Here is a 21,574-nt window from a genome sequence, read left to right on the forward strand (position 1 = left end):
AGGAACCCTACACCTGGCCTTCATGGACCTAACCTCAGCTTTTGACTATGTCAACAGTGCTAAGCTGTGGTTAGTGTTACGTGATTTAGGGATAGATGCGGAGTTAGTGTCCTTTCTGCTTACTGCCGATGAAAACACCACAGCAGCAGTAAGGTATAACACAGATGGCAGCTTGACTAATTCCTGGGAAGTAAAAAGGGGGGTCAGACATGGGTGCATTTTGGCACCTCTGCTGTTTACACTTTACATTAATAGACTTGTTGAAGCCCTAATAGCTAGTTGTGAAGACATTCCCAGAGTCGGTTCCAAAATAATTCCTGCACTATTGTATGCAGACGATGCAGTTCTGCTGGCGAGAACTGCACTGGGCCTACAACGTCTTCTAAACTGTTTTATACGTTTTATGGAGTCTTTAGATCTAACCACGAACTATAAGAAATCGCATAGTATGACCGTAGGCTCAGGAAAGGCATCTAAGGCCAAATTCTACTGCAATGGGGTAGAATTGACTAAGGTGCCCACGTTTCCTTATCTTGGGGTACTTTTTGATGAAAAAGGTTCCAGGGGCCCGCAAATTTTACTTAAAAGGACCATTCTGGCCAGAGCAGCGGGGGCTACTTTGAATTTCGCAAAAAGATTGGAGTTCAAACCACTCCCTGCTCTGTTACAGATCTATAACACAAAATGCATTCCGATGGCTACATATGGGAGCGACATCTGGGGATATAAAGATGTGAAGGGGATCCAGGTAGCTGAGAATAACTTTATGCGGAAACTACTTACTGTCCCCACTGCAATATCTGTTTTTAATGTGCATGAAGAACTGGGAGCCGGATACATCTCAGACGAGATTGCTGTTGTACCGTGGTTGCGCTGGCTCAGAATGTGGGCGTCCCCAGCACCAAATCTAGGCCAGCTCATAATTGGTGACTGCACTAGTCTGGATGGGGCCCTGCGTATCCCCTGGCTGAACTACATAAAAGAACAGGCCGACTGGCTTGGTCGCCTGTATCTGTTCTTGAACCCAGGGGTACTGAGCAAAACTGCTATTAGAGCACTGAAAAAGCAGTTTTTGGACAAGCGGAAGATGCTCAGGGAGGAGGTGGAAGTAGTAAAACCATCTGTGAGGAGTCATGGTATATTGAGAATGGGACCTCAAATGCAGCCTTATCTAACTTACGTAAACAAACCATATCACCGCTTTGTACTGACTAGATTTAATTTGAATTTGGTCCCTTGGCTATTGGCATTTCCCCTAGGCTATTCAAATCCTGATTCGCTCAAACCCTGCCCCTGCGACAATTTTTCAGACCAGGATACACTACATTTTATGTTTTTCTGCGGTTTTTATGACTCTTAGCGTAGGTCTTGCATCTTACCACCGTTTAAAGATAGTCAGTTTGCTCAAGTGAGGCCGGCTCTAACCTATCTTCAAATGCTATCTTCTCCCATGGTTTGTTTGGGGGTTGCAAGCTTTTTAGTAGTGGCTATCAGATAAAGGAAAAGGCTGCCGGCGTCAGTGTCAGTGTGTTTGGTTACTCAATGAGCATTACATGAGATAGATCCAATACCCACTAGTTATTTATTTACTGCATGTTTGTACATTGTATTGTTGTACTGTCTGTATACCTATAGATGCTCGTGGATTCTGTAAATTGGGATGAGTTTTTATCTACTCTGTACATAGTATTTTTAGATCACAATTTTTAATGTCTCTTAATGTTTCATGTACTTATGTTTTGCAATGAACTGTGCTTTTATGACTCTTAGCTGTCGAATAAAGTATCTTTTGACTGATTGACTGACACTGACAGCAGACAGGAAACTCGTAATATGCTTGGTGGGACCACGTGGTTCGGACAAGCATATTGCTGCCTCTACCCCACTACGCCACTGCCCGGGAATTGTGGTTGCCTGGTGGCAGTGGCTATCCCAGGGAAGTCCAGCTGCCCAACTCCTAATGGGGCAGTCGGACCACCAGTGCAGTGGTGGCTCAAGAGAGCCTTTTTAAAAATGTTTGTGCATGTATCACAAAGCTTTTCAAGAAAAAGGACCTTCCTTTCTTCAGAATTCATTCCATGAATATTCCACTCAAACTCACCCTTTAGAAGTACGAAGAACTCAGACAGCCGACTGGAGATATAGCATTGTTCTATTGGATGGCTAAAGCATGGAATACATTCTCTATTTTTATTCGTAGGGAATTGAACTAGCTCAGATTCAGATAGCTTCTAAAGATGAGTTTTGTCACTTGACCACATAATGAAAAATGTAGATACCATAAGAATCCTTGTGAATAGTTTGCTTCAGAAGCTTCCTGCTCTTTGCTCCATAACCTCACAGTTGGGTTAGCTTAAGGGGCCGCCGCACCTTCTATGAATTAGTTAAATACATTTTTTATATATAATGACATGCTTGATCTTTTACAGTACCTAGGGTACATGGAGAAAGTAGTTGGGTAAAGGCTAGATGTTTGGAAGGGATAAGAGTGAGGGAAGGAAATTAGAAGGGAGACAAAGGAAGAAAGAGACTTGGATAAAGAGGAAATCAAGAGGGAAGATGAGGAGAGAATTTGAAAGATGCAAAAGAGGCAAGACAGTAAGGAGAAAGGTGAGAAGAGAAAAGAGAAAACATCAAGGAGAGGGAGAAGAAGAGAAAATGAATGAGAAGGCTAAAAAAGAAAAAGGAGCTGGGCAAGGCATACACCAAGGGCGTGATTTCGATGTCGGGCAAAAATCATTTCACCCGACACCGACTTGGTCCTGGGACCGGCAGACACCCATTCGGCAGTCTGTCCACCTCATTAGGATGTGACTGAACACTGTTTGGTCTCATTCCTATATTTCACTATGGGAGCATGCATTACGGTCATAAACCGACCGTAATGCATGCTCCCATTGTGAAATGGGAGTTGCAGTTCATCCGTGCACCCTGTGGCAGGCACCTCAAGGTGACTGCCACAAGGTGCTGGGATCAACAGGGTTGCACCATAGGTGCCCCCTCGACCTCCAACCAGGGGCCGTGCACCAAAGGGGGCCCTGCTGGGGGCCCCCAAGCATGCTTTTCGACATAGTTTCCATGTTGGACAGGTCAACGCGGAAACCATGTCAGAAACCATGCATTGTAATCTCAAGGGCGAAAAGGCCTGCCCTTGAGATTACTAGCCAGCTTCCAAATCTGAGCCAGTCGGAATCTAACCGGAATGACCTCCTGGTTTCCTTTCCGAGCACCTCCATCATAATGAGGCAGTCGGAAAGGAAACCTAGTGGCCGGGCTGCATTGTAATAGGCCCCAAAGTGTTAAAGTTGAAGGAGAAAGGACTAGTTAAAATGAACAAGAAAGATTGAAAAGAGGGGTGAAAATAGATATGCATGAAATCAAGCATCCTTGGATTCTAACCCCATCTTCTTCAATTGATTAGATGAAGGAGGGTGAGAATGCACCGTAAGCTAGCCTGTGCTAGCTTTTGGCTGCAAGACTGCTAGTAAGATCCATGTTGTGCAACTTGATACCTCCCACATGTTAATGATACCTTTGGTAGTGTTCAGTAGTACTACTGCCGGCTTGCTGTCTGACTGTCAGCATACTTCACTGAACGCCCTCAAGTAAATGATTGTCCCAAGTTTTGTAATTGTATTGCCCGAGGGAAAGAATCTCATAAATTGAAGATATATGAAGCAACGTGGGTTGATCATTATACTGGACTCTTCAGCTATGATTCCTCACCAGCTCCTGAAATCTTTATATATAGCAATGGAGGTAATGAACCAAAAATGGCAGAGGCCAAAGATCTGTTCAAGGGACAAAGTCTAAATAAAGCAGTATCTCACCCAAAGTCAAGTAAAGTTACAAGTCCTAAGATGGTTCCTTGCAAGGTTTTCTCTTTTTACAGTCCTAATGGAAACCAATTCAAGTCAAGTAAAGCTTTATTCGCCTGCTTTTTTAACAATCATAAAAGCACATACAAAATATACCATATTCACCATTAAATTACACAGAATAAATACAAAAATCAAATGACAACAATAAAACAAGTTAAAACAAAGAGAATAAATTATACAGCAGTGATATAAGCTATCTAAAAAGGGGATGAGTGTCCTTTTTACTTATAATACATCCGTAATAATACTTTTCCTTAGGTGGCACACCTTCTTCAAAAACATAGCGACCCTCCAGGCTGTGTTCGTTCTCCAAAAGCTGAAGTTCAATAAAAGCCGAGCAACATTGCCTCAACCCCTGTTATTTTAAAATTGGAATTATCCACATTTTCCTTAACTCTATGTAAAATTTGCAAAATAAAACTAAATAAATAGTAGATTTGTCGGAGCGTTTATCACACGGGCATAATTGCAATATTCGTGACCAATCATTTGTTTTTGGAAAGGTCACGAGTCTATGAAGAGTGCCCAACCTTAATCTAGTTAAAAGCAACCTATCAAAACCACCAGGTACAAAAGTCCAATATGGCTCCATCCCTGTCGTAGTTCATATTAACTGATGTTGTTTAACACTGGGCTTTAAAATTTCCCCTGACGCTATTATTGTGTCTAATAACTGGAGACCCTCTTTTTTTTATGCTTTCCTGGAGATCGACTGCATGCATCCTGGGTCGGTAAAATATTCGGGGTGACCTAGATTTTTCATAAAATCACAAACGAACCGTACCCAGGGAATTGTTAAAGCCTCTTCCAGTTTGAGGCTGTCCTGCAGGATCTCCCTATTTAGCTTAGTCTGTTCTTTCCACCAGATCATATGCCATAAAAGTATGGGTTCTATTTTTATAAGATCGGAGATAAAAGGACGGCCCAGCTCATCATGGCAGACATAAGAAGGTGTGCTTGGTCGAACAGATAAAATATATCTTAAAAATGAGTTTTCCACAAGTTGTAGAGCGTGGGTATTGGCAAAACCCCACACCCCCGCCCCATACATTGCGGTAGCGATGCACTTTGCTCTATAAATTTGGATGAGCTCAGCTGGCAGTTTCCTGCCTCATTTCTTTGAAAAGGATACCAGGGCAGCCGTTGTCCTCATAAACACCAGCCTTTTAGTAGATATAGCCATCATTATGGCTAAATAAAATGCCAAGAAATGAGAAACTCTTCGTTGAGGCAAGCGTCTGACTGTCTACAAACATATCTTGTGACCTCTGGCTCCCACGGCCACATCTCATGACGAAGGTCTTTGATATGTTAATACTAAGACCAAGTTCCTTCATATAGTTAGTAAAACTATTTAGGACCTTCTGAAGATCGATTTGTGTCCGGGCCATTAAAACCGAATCATCTGCATAGAGGAGAGCAGGAGTAGGTCGGCCACCAGCTTGAGGGAAGTCTTGTACCTTTCTAAGTAAAGCATCTTCCAATCCGTTGATGTATAGGTTAAAAAGAAAGGGGACCAGAACACAACCTTGCCTGACCTCCCTCCTGATGGGAAATGCAGCTGTACGCTACACATCCATACCAAATCACACGCTGGCTGATGCACCAGTATAAAGACGCCTAAGAAAAAGGATGATGTAAGGGTCAACCCCCACAGCCTCGAGGACCTCCCTCAATTTATCATGACTTACAGAATCAAAAGCTGCGGTGAGGTCCACGAATGCCAAGAGCAGTCTTCCCTTTTTCGCTCTTGTGTGTTTTCCGATCAAGATAGACCAATTAAAACTTTGTTCGATTGTTCCCAACCCTTCCTGGAAACTGTACTGTATGTCGTATAGAACCCGACTTTCCTCTGCCAAATCTTGCAGAAGTTCCAGGATAACGCGCCCTGCCACTTTTACCATCGAATCGAGTAAAGATATTGGTCCATAACAGCCGGGGTCATAACGGTCCCCTTTTTTAAAAATTGGGACGATAATCGACTCTACCCAGGTTTTCGGTAGCGAGGCTTGGCAACTAGCGTTAATTACCTGAGTTATAATAGACCCCCACAGAGCAGTATTAGACTTAAATAGGTCCACTGGGACACCGTCAGGGCAGGGGGCCTTTCCACCCATGCTAAGTGCAAGGGATCTGTTCACTTCCTACAAAGTGAACTGCAAGTCTACGTTGTCATTCATTTCTGTAACTATATCCCTAGATTGCCTAGCAGGGTTTCCTTATCCATTGTATACCCCTGAGAAGTGCTTAATCCAAGAATCCTCGGATATTGCAATCTCTAATGAAGGGCCATCTCCAGGAAGTAAAAACAGGGACTTCACTGCTCTCCAGAACCCAGTGCTAACTATCTGTTTTGCCGCACTGTGGAGTGCTTCCCAAGCATCATTCCTCACGACACTCTTTCTTTCTTTAATGGCCTGTAATAGACCAGTCTTGCCTGCCTGACATCATTAGGACTTCGCGGATGCCTATGAAGCGCATGCTTTAGATTGGAATATGCTTGCGTGCATTTCGTATTGAACCACCCCAGGATCTTTTACGGTGCTGAACAGTTAGTAGCTTCCTGACAGCATTCGATATTTCAAGGAAGGACGATAGAGTACTATCATACGAGGCTAGTTCACTTAGACAAGTGTCAAAAGCGGATTTACAAGTCATTGTCAATTGTTTTGTCACAGTAACGGGTACAATTCTGAAAACCTGTTCAGTCCAATTTACTTCGATAATGGAGTTCCTGAAACCAAGGAAAAGTAGTATATTGTCACAATATATAAGGAGGGGTCTCAAGATGCAAAATTATACAGGTCAATAAGTTTGCTTGTCATACGCTATATGGTCGATACATAAGTCATCCTATAAAGAATTGAAAACCTGGAAGGAAACAGCATGCCCCCTGTTTAACTGAGCTTTTACGAAGGTCTTTATAAAATCAACCAACTCTTTATCCTAATCCACAGGATTCACACATCTGCAATACCTTGACTTTACATGAGCTTTCAACTTAGTGAAAAGAGAAAATCTATGGAGAAAACTTAAAGACTTGCATATGGCATGTAAGCTCAGATAACCACTGGAAAGTTGAAAACAATAAACAAATTGTTATGTTTGTGTTTTTTCTATTAGGCATTTAGGTTTCCATTCCTTCTTTGCCCAGGGTGGGCGAGGGGCCATCTCGAGAAAGTGGCACTGATGAAACAGAGCTGCACTGCTGTGGTATTTCAGCTGAACAGTTTGTCTCTTGCCCACAATAAGCTGTATTTGCCGCTAGGGAGAGAGGATGATAACTGCTCTATAGCCCTCAACCGCAGGGCAATAATGGCTTTTAATGATCCTCTCCAAAACTGCAGGCCCCATAATTGTGGGAGAGGTTAATTAACAGCCATTATTGCCCAATGTAGGCACTAGCAATCAATTGTGGCACTTCATGCCATATCAAGATATATTGAGTGATCATATCAAACAGTGTGGGCCTTAATTTGATGTTGATCGGGGGGAAGGAACTGCCCAACCTTAGGTGGTCGGATCCACCAACCCCATTAGGATGCGACTCCTAGTGATGCAGTCGCAAACTTCAATTTTTCAATGGGAGCTTCAGCGGTGTGCTAAAACCACCCACAGCACAAGCTCCCATTGAAAAATGGAAGTTTGTAAACATCCCTGCACCATGTGGCAGGCACTTCCCGGCGCCTGCCACTCGGGGCAGGGATGTTGTCCCCCTAGGCCCAAATGCGGGGGGTGCCCAAAGTCGGTTTCCGACAGCCAAACTATGTCGAAAGGCTGACATGGATGGACTGTCGCAACCCAACATCATAATCCTGAAGGTGGAAATGCCATCCTTAAGGGATTATGGTGCAGTTCCAAATGACAGGAGCCCGTCTGAACCGAGTCTGAGTCCCCCATTGGTTTAAACACCGACCGCCATCAATGTGGCGTTGGAGTTTAAACCTACCGTGTTGGTCGGAAAGCCTGTGACCGATAACGAAATAAGGCCCTACATGTAGAACAATAAATTTCATTTTGTATTCCTACATTCATAGTGATGAGTGTTAGTTTGTGTTTATCCTATGTAAATATTTTTTCTTTTCTGCTGAAGTTTAAGTAAAGAGAGTTAGTCAGAATATTCATCGCAATGAGCATCATTCAGAATTCAACTGTAATTATGATGGACAGTGTATCAGATGATCCCAGTCTCATCAGAATTACGAAATCCTCTGGAACACCATGGATCCACTGTCAGGGTATATGGGTTGTGACACCACCTAATAATAGATTCAGGTATATTTAGTTGGTCCAGGGACCTCCAGTCGGGCTGCAAGTGTCTGTGGTCAGGTTTCCACTTGGATTAGCAGCCCTCATAGCACAGACACACATCTCTAGGAAACTTTGAAGAGATTGTATACACCCACCCTTCCTCGTCCCTCCCACACAAAGCAGGCCAGGAATAAACAAAGGACTAGATGGCTCTTACGTGGTGTAGAGATGTCTTTTAAATTGAAGACTATTTTCTTCCATTTTTCACTTTTATTGACAGTGACGGCTGGGAAATCTCTGCTCGAATCTAAGTGACCAAGCTACGCCCATGTCCATTGGGCCTCATTTATGAGGCCCCTTGCGCCATCGGAACTTCACTTTTCATGAAGTTCCGTGGCGCAGAAACCAGCGTGGTATTTATCAGGCAGCAGTACGCCAGTTTTTGTGGCGTACTGCTGCCTGATAAATATCAGTCCCTTTAACGCAGTGTACTGCGTTAAAGGGGCGTGCAATGGGTGTTGCTGGGGGCGTTCCCAGCAACATCCATGGCCTTTTGACACTGCCCCAGATTTACGAGAAATCGTAACTCTGAAGCAGTGCCAAAAGCTTACGCCTCCCCAGGGGAGGCGTAAGGGAGGCGCAACAGCGAGAAATGTCTTTATTTCTCCTTGTATTTCCTTTTTCTATGTGTGCTGCATTCTACAGCACACATAGAAAGAGGAAAAGCCTTTTGTGATAATTTTTGTACAGAAAGGTTTCCCTTCCTGTACAAAAATAATCTTCCCCGCAACGCAGGCACCCTTGCACCATTGTGCAAGGGTGCCTGCGCTGGCGCAGGCAGCCCATTGTGCGCCGGCGGAGGGGAAAAGGACAGGAATGCGCCGTATCTGATAGATACGGCGCATTTCTGCCCTTTTCTTTTGCCGTAGGGAAGCGCAGCAGGAAGGCCTGCTGCGCTTCCCTGCGGCAAAAAGTCATAAATGAGGCCCATTGTGTTTATTTTGACATTTTTCCTTCTAAAGTCCTAAAATAGTCAGGTGAAACTCAGGGAGGGAGGATGAGAAATTATCAGGGAAATCAGATATCTTATTCCCGATTTCAGGTATTTCCTCATTTCTCAGGGACGCTCAGGGATCAGCTTCCTCCCTTGAGTTACCAATACTCCAAGTATCTGTAACTCCGGTTAGGGGAATAACAGGCCATCTTGTAATGATCCCACGTGTCTTTACTGCACACTAATATTTGGCGACAGATCACTTAGTGACATTTTATATAAGTATGTCACATTGTCATGCTAAGATAAAAGTATGGAACATATGTTCACAGCACCTAAAAATGAAAAGGCAGACAGCTTACCTAAAGGTCTAAGTCAAGAGGAAACCTGTATGGTTAAACCAATATTATCATTACCAATATGACAAAAAAGTGGACTTTCCTTTTTAAAATGTACCTGGGCCTCTTTGCGCGTCTTCTGAAAGGCAAAATTGTTAGCCACACATCACAACCTCAGTTTTCTAGCAACACATTGGCAGGAGGGTTTCTTCAGAAACCTGGGCCCAGATAATCAAACAATTTATTCTGGGTTTGCATTACTTTTCTAACACAAACCCATGTAAAGTGTTCAAGTGGGATTTACTAATTCACAAATTGTGATTTGCATTGGATAGTACCCCAAACTAACGCAAAGTTGCACAATGGACTGCCTTGCATCACTTTGCGTCAAGGGGGAGTTTCATGGGTGGTGAATGGGCGTTCGCATGCAACTACGCATACATTTTGATATAAAGAGCACACAGACAAAGTGGGTAAAGCCTTAAAGCATGGGTGCTGTACTGGAAGTGGTCCGTTCCAGTACGAAACCTATGGTTACGACAATACTGACAACCTGGAGCTAGGGTACAACTTTACTAACTGCCCTGCGTTGATTGATTGCTTGAAAAATCTGGGCACTTATTCCCAGTATACAATGCTGGTATGAGAAAGTTCAGCTGTGTATTGGTTCACTCTGTGTAATATGTGTGTAATGGGAATAAAACCAAATGCTGGAGGGTTCGACGAGTTCGATTGTGTGTTTTTTTTTTTGCTTCCATACTGTGATCTGCAACTTTATTATTAGTGGCACTTTCCTGGAATACAATAAATGCCACTGTCTCTTTTTTCCCATGCAGCCCAATGCTCAAGCGAAGTCCAGATATCACGAAATCCCCACTAACAAAATCTGAACAGCTCCTGAGAATAGATGACCACGATTTTACCATGAGACCAGGATTTGGAGGTAGGTGAAGACAATGATGTCCATGCGCCCAAGTCATGTCTGATACAAAGGGTGCTATAACACTGATTATTGATAGGTACCCTTTTAGATGTAAATTGATCATGGAATGACATTAAGTAGTTATCTTCAAAATATTCTGTAAAGAGAAAACATTGCAGTATTCTGTGGTTATGATATTCAAAAAACAGGCAAAGCATAGACTGACCAGATGTCCCCACTGACATTCATATGTAATGAAACGCCATTACATGATATAAACGACGTGTTGGTATACCACAAATGCTGTGTTATTCTTAGAAAATGCATCAATTATCCACATGGGGTTGTTATATGCCATAGATGTACTATCATATTATTTAAAGCTTGCACAATATTTTAGAACACTGCTAACCTATTCCCAAATCGCTAATACGTAAATGGCATGTGGCATTCTATTTTAACTAATGTAATCTTATGAAAAAGCAGCTATATCATTACTAATGACTATAAGTGTATGGATAGTGATATCACAATAGAGCCTTCTCTGACTTATAATGATAGTGATACGTATTAACCTTCACATCAATTATGTAATAGTCTTTGGTCTCCCTATTGTATTGTAGCTAAGACACTTAAGGGGTTGTTTAGAATTTGGCGAATGTGGCACATCTGCCAAACATTGGCCTTACTTAGCGTGTATAACCTGATATACTCTCTAAATAGGTCAGATGGGATGTCCGCCAACTTTTAGATGATGTTCCATATCCACTAAACTCTGATTAACTCCCTTAGAATTGATCAGTGGTGGTGCTGTCATATCTTTAAGTCATGTCACATATAATTGGACATCAGAGATGTAGGTGATGTAACAAGGGATGTCATTTGTCATCTCATTAATGAGGTCATGAGTAGTGTATTATGGAAGAGCACGGTTCATACCGGAGAAATGTAATTGATTCTTATGATATGTCATGACCACAATCTCCATCTAATGAAGTATTTTAATGCAGTATTTATATTTTCATGATCTTGATTAGATACTGGTCTTAGGTGACAGCCATAATGCCTGTTAATGGAACTTCCTTTTGTGTTTTGTTTGTGTTTAGGGATGGGAGTGGGGTTGTGCATAGGGCCTGGTACCCAAGCCCGTCCAACGGTCCATAGGTGCCCACGGGTGACTATATGATGTCACAATATAAAGGGAGTTGTTTTAAGTAAGGCAGTCCTACTGACTTTATCTATGGATAGAAACAACAAAATATAAAAAGTGGGCCTACTGGCTTTATGAAGTGGTGAGCGTATCAACATATATAAAGCACACCAATAGCCAATAATATTTATATACATATATATATTCACTTAAAAAAGGTTAAAAGGATGTTCTAGTTACATGAAAATGTCAGTTGAAACAAATTGCTTTAAATTAACAAAATCACAGAAATGTGCCAGTTAGTATTATCTCAAGAAACTATAACTCAGGCTCTAAGGTAAATATAACTTGCATCCCCGACATACACAATTTTGTCATAAATGAGGTCATTTCAAGTGTTGCAGTGATGTTATCAGTGATGTCATAGATCATGTCAAGAGTGATGTAATGTGTGGGGTAATTAGCAGTGGATAGCGATGGCACAAGTTATACTTACCCTAAAAGATGGGACCATGTCAGAAATCTGTAATGGACTGGAGTCTCACTCCTTGATTGGTTTAAAGTCAAGCTATATCATCCTATCTGACCATAATGATAATTTGGTGTAAACGTACAGTAACCTTTAACATTTCCTGCATGGACAGTGCAAAAATATGCAGATACTGGCAGGTCAAGGTTAAGTTAGTGCGAATGCCTTCTTCAGTTTTGCTTTTGATGTGCCAATTCAGGCACCTGAGTACGTTGATGAGTGAGTGTTAGTGGGTTGCTGTAAGTGCATGAGTGAGGGACATGCTTAAGTTAGTTTTTGTGTGTACAAGTTGAGACAAAAAGGTGCTTTAGTCAGTCTCAGGTGTCAATTGGTGTGAGTGGGTCCATGATGAGACAGTGAGTGAATGGCAGAGTGTTAATGTGAGTGCATGAGTCAAAGTCATGGGTGAGCTTCAGTGAATAAAAAAGTGATAATGTAAGTGCATGTGTAGAGGTTATTGGTGAGCTTATATCATGTCATGGTGTACCTGGAAGGAAATGCATGTGTGTAGAACTGAGTGAATGCACTACTAAAGGTTATAAGTTAGCTGGGGTAAAATGGTGCATTAGTGTAAAGGTATAAGTGAAGGTATGATTGAGGGTCCTCAGAGATATGGTGTGAATATGTGGAGCTGCTGCTGGCAGCCATGCAGCTCCCTAATTCAGCTTCTTCAAATATCCAGCTACTCATCCACTTAGGTCCTTAACACCTGCTCCCTCCACATGACTCCTTCACACCTCTTATTGTTCCCCTACTCTATTCGGCTCAAACCCCCACACCCAGCTGCGCCCCCTATTTCCTCCTTCCCACCCTTTTCCTCTCCCTAGTCAGTCCTTCACACCGCCTTTTGCTCTGCTGTTCGCTGTTTCACAATTACTGATGTTTTACACCACCCTCCTTCAAATCTCACTTTCTGCTATTCCCCACTTCCTCCTTCCAACTACCAGCTGCCCCCTTACTTGGTGTTTCACGCCTCCTCCGGCTTTCTTCACCCCTGCTCGACTCCTTCACATATTATGTCAACCAGTTGGCAGGCATTTTTCAGTTTTGCTTTTTAATGCCTGGGTATGTTTCTGTGAGTGAATGCATTAACAATGGTCATGCGTGTGTTAGATTGAGAATGCGCATGTTGAGACAGTAAATGAATGCATGAGTGTGTTGATCTGAGTGCATGGTTGAGGATCATGGGTGAGCTTGTGGGAGTGATCGTACAGTGAGTAAATACGTGGGTTTTGATGTGAGTGAATCCATTAGTGAGAGTCTTCTGTTAGCTGCTGTGAGTGAGTGTATGAGTGCATTGCAGTGAGTTAGGCTTATAGGTTAAATGCTGTGAGTGGCTGCATGTTGAGACAGTGAGTGAGCGTATTGAGACAGTGAGTGAGCGCATTGAGACAGTGAGTGCTAGCTTCGACAGAGGACGTAGATCTGTTGAAAGTTCTGGCTGTCTTGGACTCTCTGAGGGCACTGACTACGTGTTACCTCAACAGAAAACTTGAAGGGAAAATGTTGATGTGAAAGAGAAGACACTGGAGTGCTTGCTGATGCATATCAGAATCAGCAGAACCCAGGGCAGAGTAGTCTATGCTTTTGGAGTTTCCAATGCACTGACTTTCAGATGAAATGTGAAAGAAAGGCTAAATGAGTACAACAAGGGGTAGAGGTTAGCAGGCAGTTAGTATTCATACATAATAAATATCGAGAGTCCTGAAACCCAAAGGTAACCAAACTATTACCCAAATCCTGAACGAACAATGCAAATGTCGACCTTTCCCCCCATAAGTCCCATGCACTGGAGACCAAGGATCATCAGTGAATGGTCGTTCTCCAAAATACAAACAAACAAACCAATAGAAACAACACAAATAAAGGCGTCTAGGTAGGGCCTACATGAGGGAACCAGCAAAGGGGGAAAATAACAAAGGTGTGACGGGCACAGATCCGGGTGTTTAAGCTGAACAGACCAGAGAGCCAATACAAGTGTGAATCATTGACAGGCAAGGAGCACTGTGTGTGGAGAAAATATATATATGCTCTGCCTCTAGTGCGCCAGATGTGTACTGAACTGGAAGCTCCCCTACAGTGGTGGTTAGCGATATAGCTTTCTGATCCTTCACTGCCAGGCCTCCACAGCTTTCATTTTTCTCCCCTGATGTGCATTTCTCATTTCTGTGCCCTGCAGAGAAATCAGTGAATGGCTCCCACATGCAGGAAGATACATTCATTAGTGTCAGAACTATTAGTAGTTTGTTTGTTTAATGCTAGCAAACTCCAACTTTGTCTTCCACAGACCGAAATCTTGAGGGATATCAACAGAACATGGTAACTGCTTGGCATTTCACTAAGTCTTCAGTGAAGTCAGTGGATTTACAATGAATATTTTGTTCACAAATTAAAGGCATGCTTTCACATAAGCTTCCCTAGAGCTGTATTGAAAATAGGAGCCATATGTCAAGCATCTACTAAGCAATTTTTTGTTCCTGTTTAAGTTCTCATATAAAGCCAGCTTCATCTTCTTTTTCAGTTTCATAACACTCTTCTTTGAAGGTATAGCTTCATGGTTTGGCGGACAGAGTACAGTCTGTCAGGGGGGTGTAGGACATTACTACCTCCACCCTGATGGACTACTGTCCACCAGATTTACAGATGGCTGCCTGTCCATCTTTGTACCTTGAAACAAAGGTCTCAGAACCCTTTTCAGAGGGCCAAAGGGCAAGCAGGAGTCACTGGGCCCAACCGTGGTGCTTTAGTCCTTTTACTTCTTAGGTCCCGGGCCCTGACTTATTATGATCTCCGAGCAGCTGGGTCAAGTACTTCTTTATCATGGTTCGAGCAGTCCAAGGCTTCTCAGGGAGGAGGTAGTTGTAGGGTGAACACAGCCTCACAATTGAAAATACATGCAACAATCCTCAATAAATGATTGTCTAGTCAAATACTTGCTTTTATATGCACAATCTATAATAAACCATATATAATACACACAGACTTCTCATGTCCCAAAATTGAGCGCAGATGCCCATGGCCAAGACCATTAAATATTAGTGTGTTGAATACTATGGCTACATAGCCTTGATTCCACCTCATACTTCTTTAATCCACCAGCAGACACTTCCTGACCCTTTACCTCACTCTCACAGGTCCCTCCTTTGTCCGTTTATTAAAGTTTTTCAGTTTTTCTTTTCCACCTTCTTTCCCCTTATGTGATTTGTATGCTCTCGCCCTTGGTCAATGTCTGATGAGAAAAAATAAGTGCCTATCCCTAAAAATGAGTTCAAGGTGGGTCTCACATGCAATCAGTGGCTCAACATAAGACTGATTTGCATATGGCTGGGTCCAAACTGGAGTGGTGTGGTGAGCAACAGAACAATGGATTGAACCCAGATCCTTGTGACTGGGGGTGAATGATTGCATTGTTTAGCATTCCATCCATCATTTGTTCCTTTTGCTTCTTTCGCCCTAAGTGGGAAGGGTATTCCTAGACGTGGGCCCCATGCTCACTGTGCCACTGGATTCAAGCTAGCCTGGCTGATGAGGGGTGATGCCCGAAACAGGTTTCAGGATGCTTGTTTCTGATGCAGGGAGGACCAAGCTTGGCAGTTGGGTTGGACTGTTCCCATGAGGGGCAGGGTCAGGACCGATTTGCATATGGCTGGGTCCAAACTGGGATGGCGTGGTGAGCAAAAGAACAATGGATTAAACCCAGATCCTTGTGACTGGGGGTGAATGTTTGCATTGTTTAGCATTTTGTCCATCATTTGTTCCTTTTGCTTTTGTTGCGCTCAGTGAGAAGGGTATGTCCAGGCATAGGTCCTGTGCCCACTGCACCACTGGATTCAAGCTAGCCTGGCTGATGAGCTGTGATGCCCTGAAACCGATCCCAGGATGCTTGTTTCTGGTCCAGGGAGAACGTGGCTTGGCAGTTCGGGCTGGACTGCTCCCATGAGGGGCAAAGTCAAGACTGATTTGCATATGGCTGGGTCCAAACTGGGGTGGCGTTGTGAGCAAAAGAACAATAGATTAAACCCAGATCCTTGTGACTGGGTGTGAAGGTTTGCATTGCTTAGCATTCCAATCATCATTTATTCCTTTTGCAGGACCACTAGCATTACCCGGGTCAGCTTCTCAACTCCCACCTCCCCATCTAAAGTCTGTTGGTATTCCCCAGTTACGTGACGTGACATCATAGCTAGGCTCTGGCTTTTGGGATCAAATGATGGAAGTTTCACAATTGCGTGGCGAAAGTTAAAGTGTCCCTGTAGCGTGGTGCGCACGTCAGAGCAAGTTCTGCCCAAAGCCCGCTCGGTCCAGTATTCTGTCTTACCCAGTCTCACTGGAGTGTTTGAGCGGATTGTCTGAGTGCATGTCCGTGGCCTAGCAATGAGCAGATATCTGACTCCTGTAATCAGGGTGGAAGAAATCCACAGCATTCCTTCAGTCACAAATAAATCTTGCTAAATCCAGCAGAGTTGTTGAACGTTCCTGGATTCAGGTCATTGAATCGTTGCTCTTCTTCCGCGTGTCACAGCCCCTCCTTCTTTATGGCTGCACACTGCATCATGGTGATGGCCCTTGCACTTCACCACAGCCCCCTTCCTGGCATACTGGGGGGTGACAAACTCTGGTACACAGGATGACGGCCCCTCTAGGTCACAGCCCTGCACATGGCTATGACCTTTTCTTGTCACAGCAATGCATCAGGGCGACGGCTGTCAATCTTCTCCATGATCCCCACCTGGCATATGGGGGTGGCCAGCAGTAGCAATAAGATGGCGGATGTCTTCAGATCTTGGCGCAGCACAAGGTAATGCCTTTCTGTCATCACAGCGTTGCACTGAGGACAATAACCTTTAATCTTCACCAATGCACCACTTGGCAGACGGAGGTCGCAATAGTACAAACTGGCAGACAACCCGATTGGTGCTGTGGTCTGTAGACCTGAATCTCACACTTTGCTCCTGGGATCCACTCGGGTGGATCCCCACAGTTCCTCACTCCCTCCAGGTGATCTCCTTCTCCTCACAAGGTTCTCTGATCTTGAATCGGTTAGAAGCTGATGCTCCAGGCTCCTGCAGAGTGTTTTTGATTCTCTTTGGTGATGTCTCCTCACCCATCATGAAAGACTGGGTCACAACAGGCAGAACTCGTGCTGAGCTTCTCCACACTGATGTACAGCTTCTGTTTGACAATTTGAGAGACTAAAGTGCTTCTCTTTATAATCTGGTTCAAGACACAGATGTTATATAGTGGCTCTGTATTTGAAGTTCATGTTCTGGGAGTCAACCAAATTGAAGGGCCCAGTCCTCTGCGTTCTCTTCCTTCAGAAAGCAGTCCATCACAGCAGGGCAGTCTCCAATCTTGATAGCCCCAAACACAGGACATGGGATTGACCAGAGGTTCACACCTGGATGTTAGACTCAGTAATATGTGCATCGAAATGTTACAGAAGGACCCCAGCCCTACTCTTTGATTCCCTTATCAGTCCTATCTTCTTCCTGTGATGTGCAGGGCTCCTTTCACCAGTGACCTCTCTGAGAATCAAAGAGCTCCTTTCCAAGTATACTGACGAGCCTGGCTTTTCCTTCCTTCAGTGTGTGTCCCACCCAGCTGTCAGGAATGCAGCAATCCAAAAATCGGTCTGCGGGAATCCTCTACATCCGCAACTTCATTCAGTGAGCCCTGGGGCTCCCACATTGTGCCCATATGTCTTATTCATGGAATCATTCAAAGCACTTGTGCATCCTTAGCACTGTATGCAAACCGACGTGTAGCTTTCCATGTACTACTGCCACAGGCACACATTCAGAACAGCATGTTGTGTAAAAACATGTGCACTGGACTCCATGCACTGCTTCAGCTCACAAACACACATAACAGCGTACTGTGTATGACTCCATTCACTGATGCCGAGGGCATACATACATAACAGCGTGCTGTGTAACACACACACTTTTGCCGACCCACACTCCATCCTGAGCTAGGCCTTGTATGAGCTAAGCTTACAGGCAACCGAACGTCGGTTGAGTGGGCCAGTTAGTCCTTGTCCCATGATGCATGGAACTCGGCCTGGCTATGCTATGGATTACACAGGGGGCTAGGCTTGGGCGCCGATGGCGATGGTCGCCTGAGAGCTCGGCTCCGGGACTGAGCCCGTGATTATCCTGTAAATCGGAGGCTGCGGGGCACCCCGGACCCCGCATTCTGCTGAACGGACCGACGAAGACCTGCCAGGGCCCTTGATGTGGCTCGGACGAGTGGTGATCCGGCGTAAAACCGAAGTTTGCGGAGTTGCGGAGTGCGACCCAACATGGCGCCCGGACTTCATTGTTCCCCTAGCCAGATCCATTGAACTGGAGGAGCGTCGCCAGCAGCGTCTCGCCCCCGGCTTTGCCATCCCCTGCTGATTTGTGCACTAGATATCGGTCAGATCGGACTTTCTACAACGAGAATGCACTCGGTTGGGTGACTGGGCGGATGCCCACGTTATAGTGGATCCCGTGAGCGGACGTCTGGTGAACCAGGCGGTGGCCCCACTCACGACACCGCACCTAGCTACATTTTCCTGGCCAGTCCACTTCCATGGGAGGCGCGACACTCTGGCGCCACAAATCGTCCGGTGGAGTTGGTGACCCTCACCCCGGGACTTTAGCGGCTGTGCGGGCCTGCCCGACCTGGCGGCGGTTGTCTCCGCGCCCTCGGACGCCGTGGTGGTGGCGCGAGCCGAAGCGGAGAAGTTCCCACAGGCCCTGGAGAAGGAGGTCTCCGATACTCGACTTGAGGTCCAGTAACCGGGAGGATCGTGGTCGGCATCTGCACCCGAGACGCCTGCTCCTGAACCATCACGGAGTGCCCCCGGCGACATGGGGAAACCTAGAGGAGCCAAGGGGACTACCCCAACCGCCTCAGACTCGGAGACCCAGGATAAAGAGGAACATGGGGACCCAAAGAGTTCTGGTGGTGCATCGATGCAACAGCAGTTCGACCGCGTCCTGGAGGCGATAGCGACCACGCGATCGGCCCTCCAACAGGACATTGCCCAGGTGGCGACGAGCCTTGGTCTCCTTAGAGCGGACCACGGCAAACTTTCGGACCGGGTCAAGGAAGTGGAGAGCTCGGTGAAAACCTTGGAGCCGGCGCAGCGAACCTTGGCTGCGACTATGAAGGATGCCTTATCCCGGATTGCGACCCTAGAGCAGAGAGCGGAAGATGCGGAAGGCCGCAACAGGAGGAACAACATCCGTGTGGTGGGCCTTCCGGAAAAGATCGAGGATGGCGACATGGTGGCATACTTGGAGGCCTGGCTCCGTGACACGGTGGCCCCGAAGGGGCTATCCTCCTTCTACACCTTGGAGCGTGCCCACAGAGTCCCGGCGCGGCCACCGCAGCAGGGACGTGCCCCGAGACCAGTGGTGGCGCGGTTATTGCACTTTCGGGACAGAGACTTAATCCTCAATGCCGCCAGACATAATGGTCCATTCAAAGTGGCGAACAGTCAGGTGAACTTCTTTCCGGATTACACCTACGAAACTCAACGCAGGCGGTTCTCCTTCCTGGCGGTCAAGCGCGAGCTCAGGAGCGAGGGCATCCAGTACTCGCTAATCTATCCTGCTAGGCTCCGCATCATTGTCGATGACAAGACTCAATTCTTCGACACCCCGGAGGACGTCTGTGCCTGGCTCGAGCTTTACAGAGCAGGGAAAGATGGCTTCGGCTCCTCATCCCAACAGGCGGAGGAGCCGGAACAGAGACGGCGATCCAGGAGGATTAGGAATCGCCGCGGCCGCTCAGGGGGGCCCTCAACTGCAGAGACGTCGACGGAGCGGAGGGGAGTGCTGGAGGTGTTATCTGAGTTGTCTGGCGCACGGGACGATGCCATTGAAGAGGAAGCGGACCCGGGTGACGAGGGGGCACCATCGGACTCCGAGGACTCAGTGACTGATAGCGCCCATACACCGGTGATCACACCGAAGTCGGTGGAAGACCTTCTGGATGGACAGGGGTAACGGGTGAGCTACCTCATTTTGGGAGGGGGCCCGGCAGGGGGGAGGCGGTTGCCGTCAATTGATGCTGACAACGAGGGCGGGGAGGGTGGGGTGCCCCTGTTTTTGCCCCGAGGGTCTTTGGTACTGTTTTGGGCTTGTTTTAGTCCTGGTAGCCTGAGCGTCGAGGGCCCACTGCCTCCGCCCGGCCCGCACCTGGCCCTTAAGGCCTTCCTACGGTGGCGACCGCAGGATTAGTAGGGGTTATTGGGTTGTTGGAGGGCAAGGTTTGGATGGGATCTGGATGTTGCTGTTTGGGTCCTGTTCTGGGGAGGGTGGGTGGGGGTTTGGTTCGTTCTTGGGTTGTTTGGCTTTGGTTGGGGAAAATGGCCGCCATCAGTGCTGGGGTGCATGATGTACCTTTTTTGTGGGGACCCGGATGGGGAGACTGTGCGAGAACAATATGGGACAATGGCTGATGTTGCTAACTTGAAATGTGTTACTTGGAACGTGAGGGGGCTTCATACTATGTCCAGGCGCCACAAAGTCCACGCTTATTTAGTGCGTAGGGGAGTGCAAATGGCGCTGCTGCAGGAAACTCATCTGAACAAGGCGGAAGGGGCGGCGCTACAGCGTAGATGGAGGGGGCAGGTCTTCTACACATCGTACTCCGCGTATGCCAGGGGGGCGCTAATATAGGTTAGAGCTGGGGCCCCTTCCAGGTCACGAAAACAGTGATAGATCCAGAGGGGCGTTACGTGGCCATTTCGGGCACTTTAGGAGGGAGGGACTTGAACGTTTGCTGTGTGTACGCTCCTAATATAGACCAGACTGCCTTCCTTTCCAGGTTATCGGGCTCGTTGGCCCACTTCTTCTCCGGGCCCCTTTTGCTCGGGGGAGATTTCAACTCGGTAGTGGACGTAGACACTGACCGCTCACATCCACCCCTTCCCGATTCTCCGGTTCGTCGCACGGCTAAGGGTCGTAAGGATTGGCAGACCCACTGGGGTCTGACGGATATCTGGAGGGCGCACCACCCCACAGCTAGGGACTATTCATACTTCTCGAGCCTGCATGAGTTGCATGTCAGACTGGATGGATTTCTTGGCTCGCCCGAACTGGTTTCGGCAGCGGTCCGATCTGAGTACTTGTCCAGAACCATTTCAGATCATAACCCCCTCCTGCTGGACCTTCGCTGGCTCCCCGGGGCGCCGGCGGTGCCCACCTGGAAGTTACGACCCGAGATTCTTGAGGACAGTGTTTTCAGGGCGGACCTGGGGGATACGGTATCGGAATATTTTGCGTCCAACAGCGGCACCGCGAGTACAAGAGCGTTAGAGTGGGACGCTTTTAAGGTAGTGGTGAGGGGTTACTGCATCTCTAAAAAGGTGGGCATGAGGCGAGTTATCCTAGCTGACCTAGATGCAGCGGACCGGAAACTCCGCGAGCTGGAAATTCGCCGCCCCGGGCGCCCGGAATTACAGGTACACACGGCGGAGGCGAGGGAGAAGGTGGCGGCGGAGGTCGAACGGCTTC

At 46.3% G+C, this 21,574-nt stretch overlaps 1 protein-coding gene across 1 annotated transcript in view; it reads left to right on the forward strand.

The window, feature by feature from the left end:
- The window catches only part of LOC147707821 (gamma-aminobutyric acid receptor subunit rho-1-like), a 477,030-nt gene that overhangs the window by 177,356 nt on the left and 278,100 nt on the right, over positions 1–21,574 (forward strand). Inside the window, exon 3 of the mRNA XM_086925248.1 lies at positions 10,301–10,407. Within this exon, the coding sequence (XP_086781374.1) occupies positions 10,301–10,407 (107 nt within the window). The remainder of the gene's footprint in view (positions 1–10,300; positions 10,408–21,574) is intronic.

This window comes from Lissotriton vulgaris, chromosome 6 (genome assembly GCF_964263255.1).
Source record: "Lissotriton vulgaris chromosome 6, aLisVul1.2, whole genome shotgun sequence".
NCBI classification, from domain to species: domain Eukaryota; kingdom Metazoa; phylum Chordata; class Amphibia; order Caudata; family Salamandridae; genus Lissotriton; species Lissotriton vulgaris.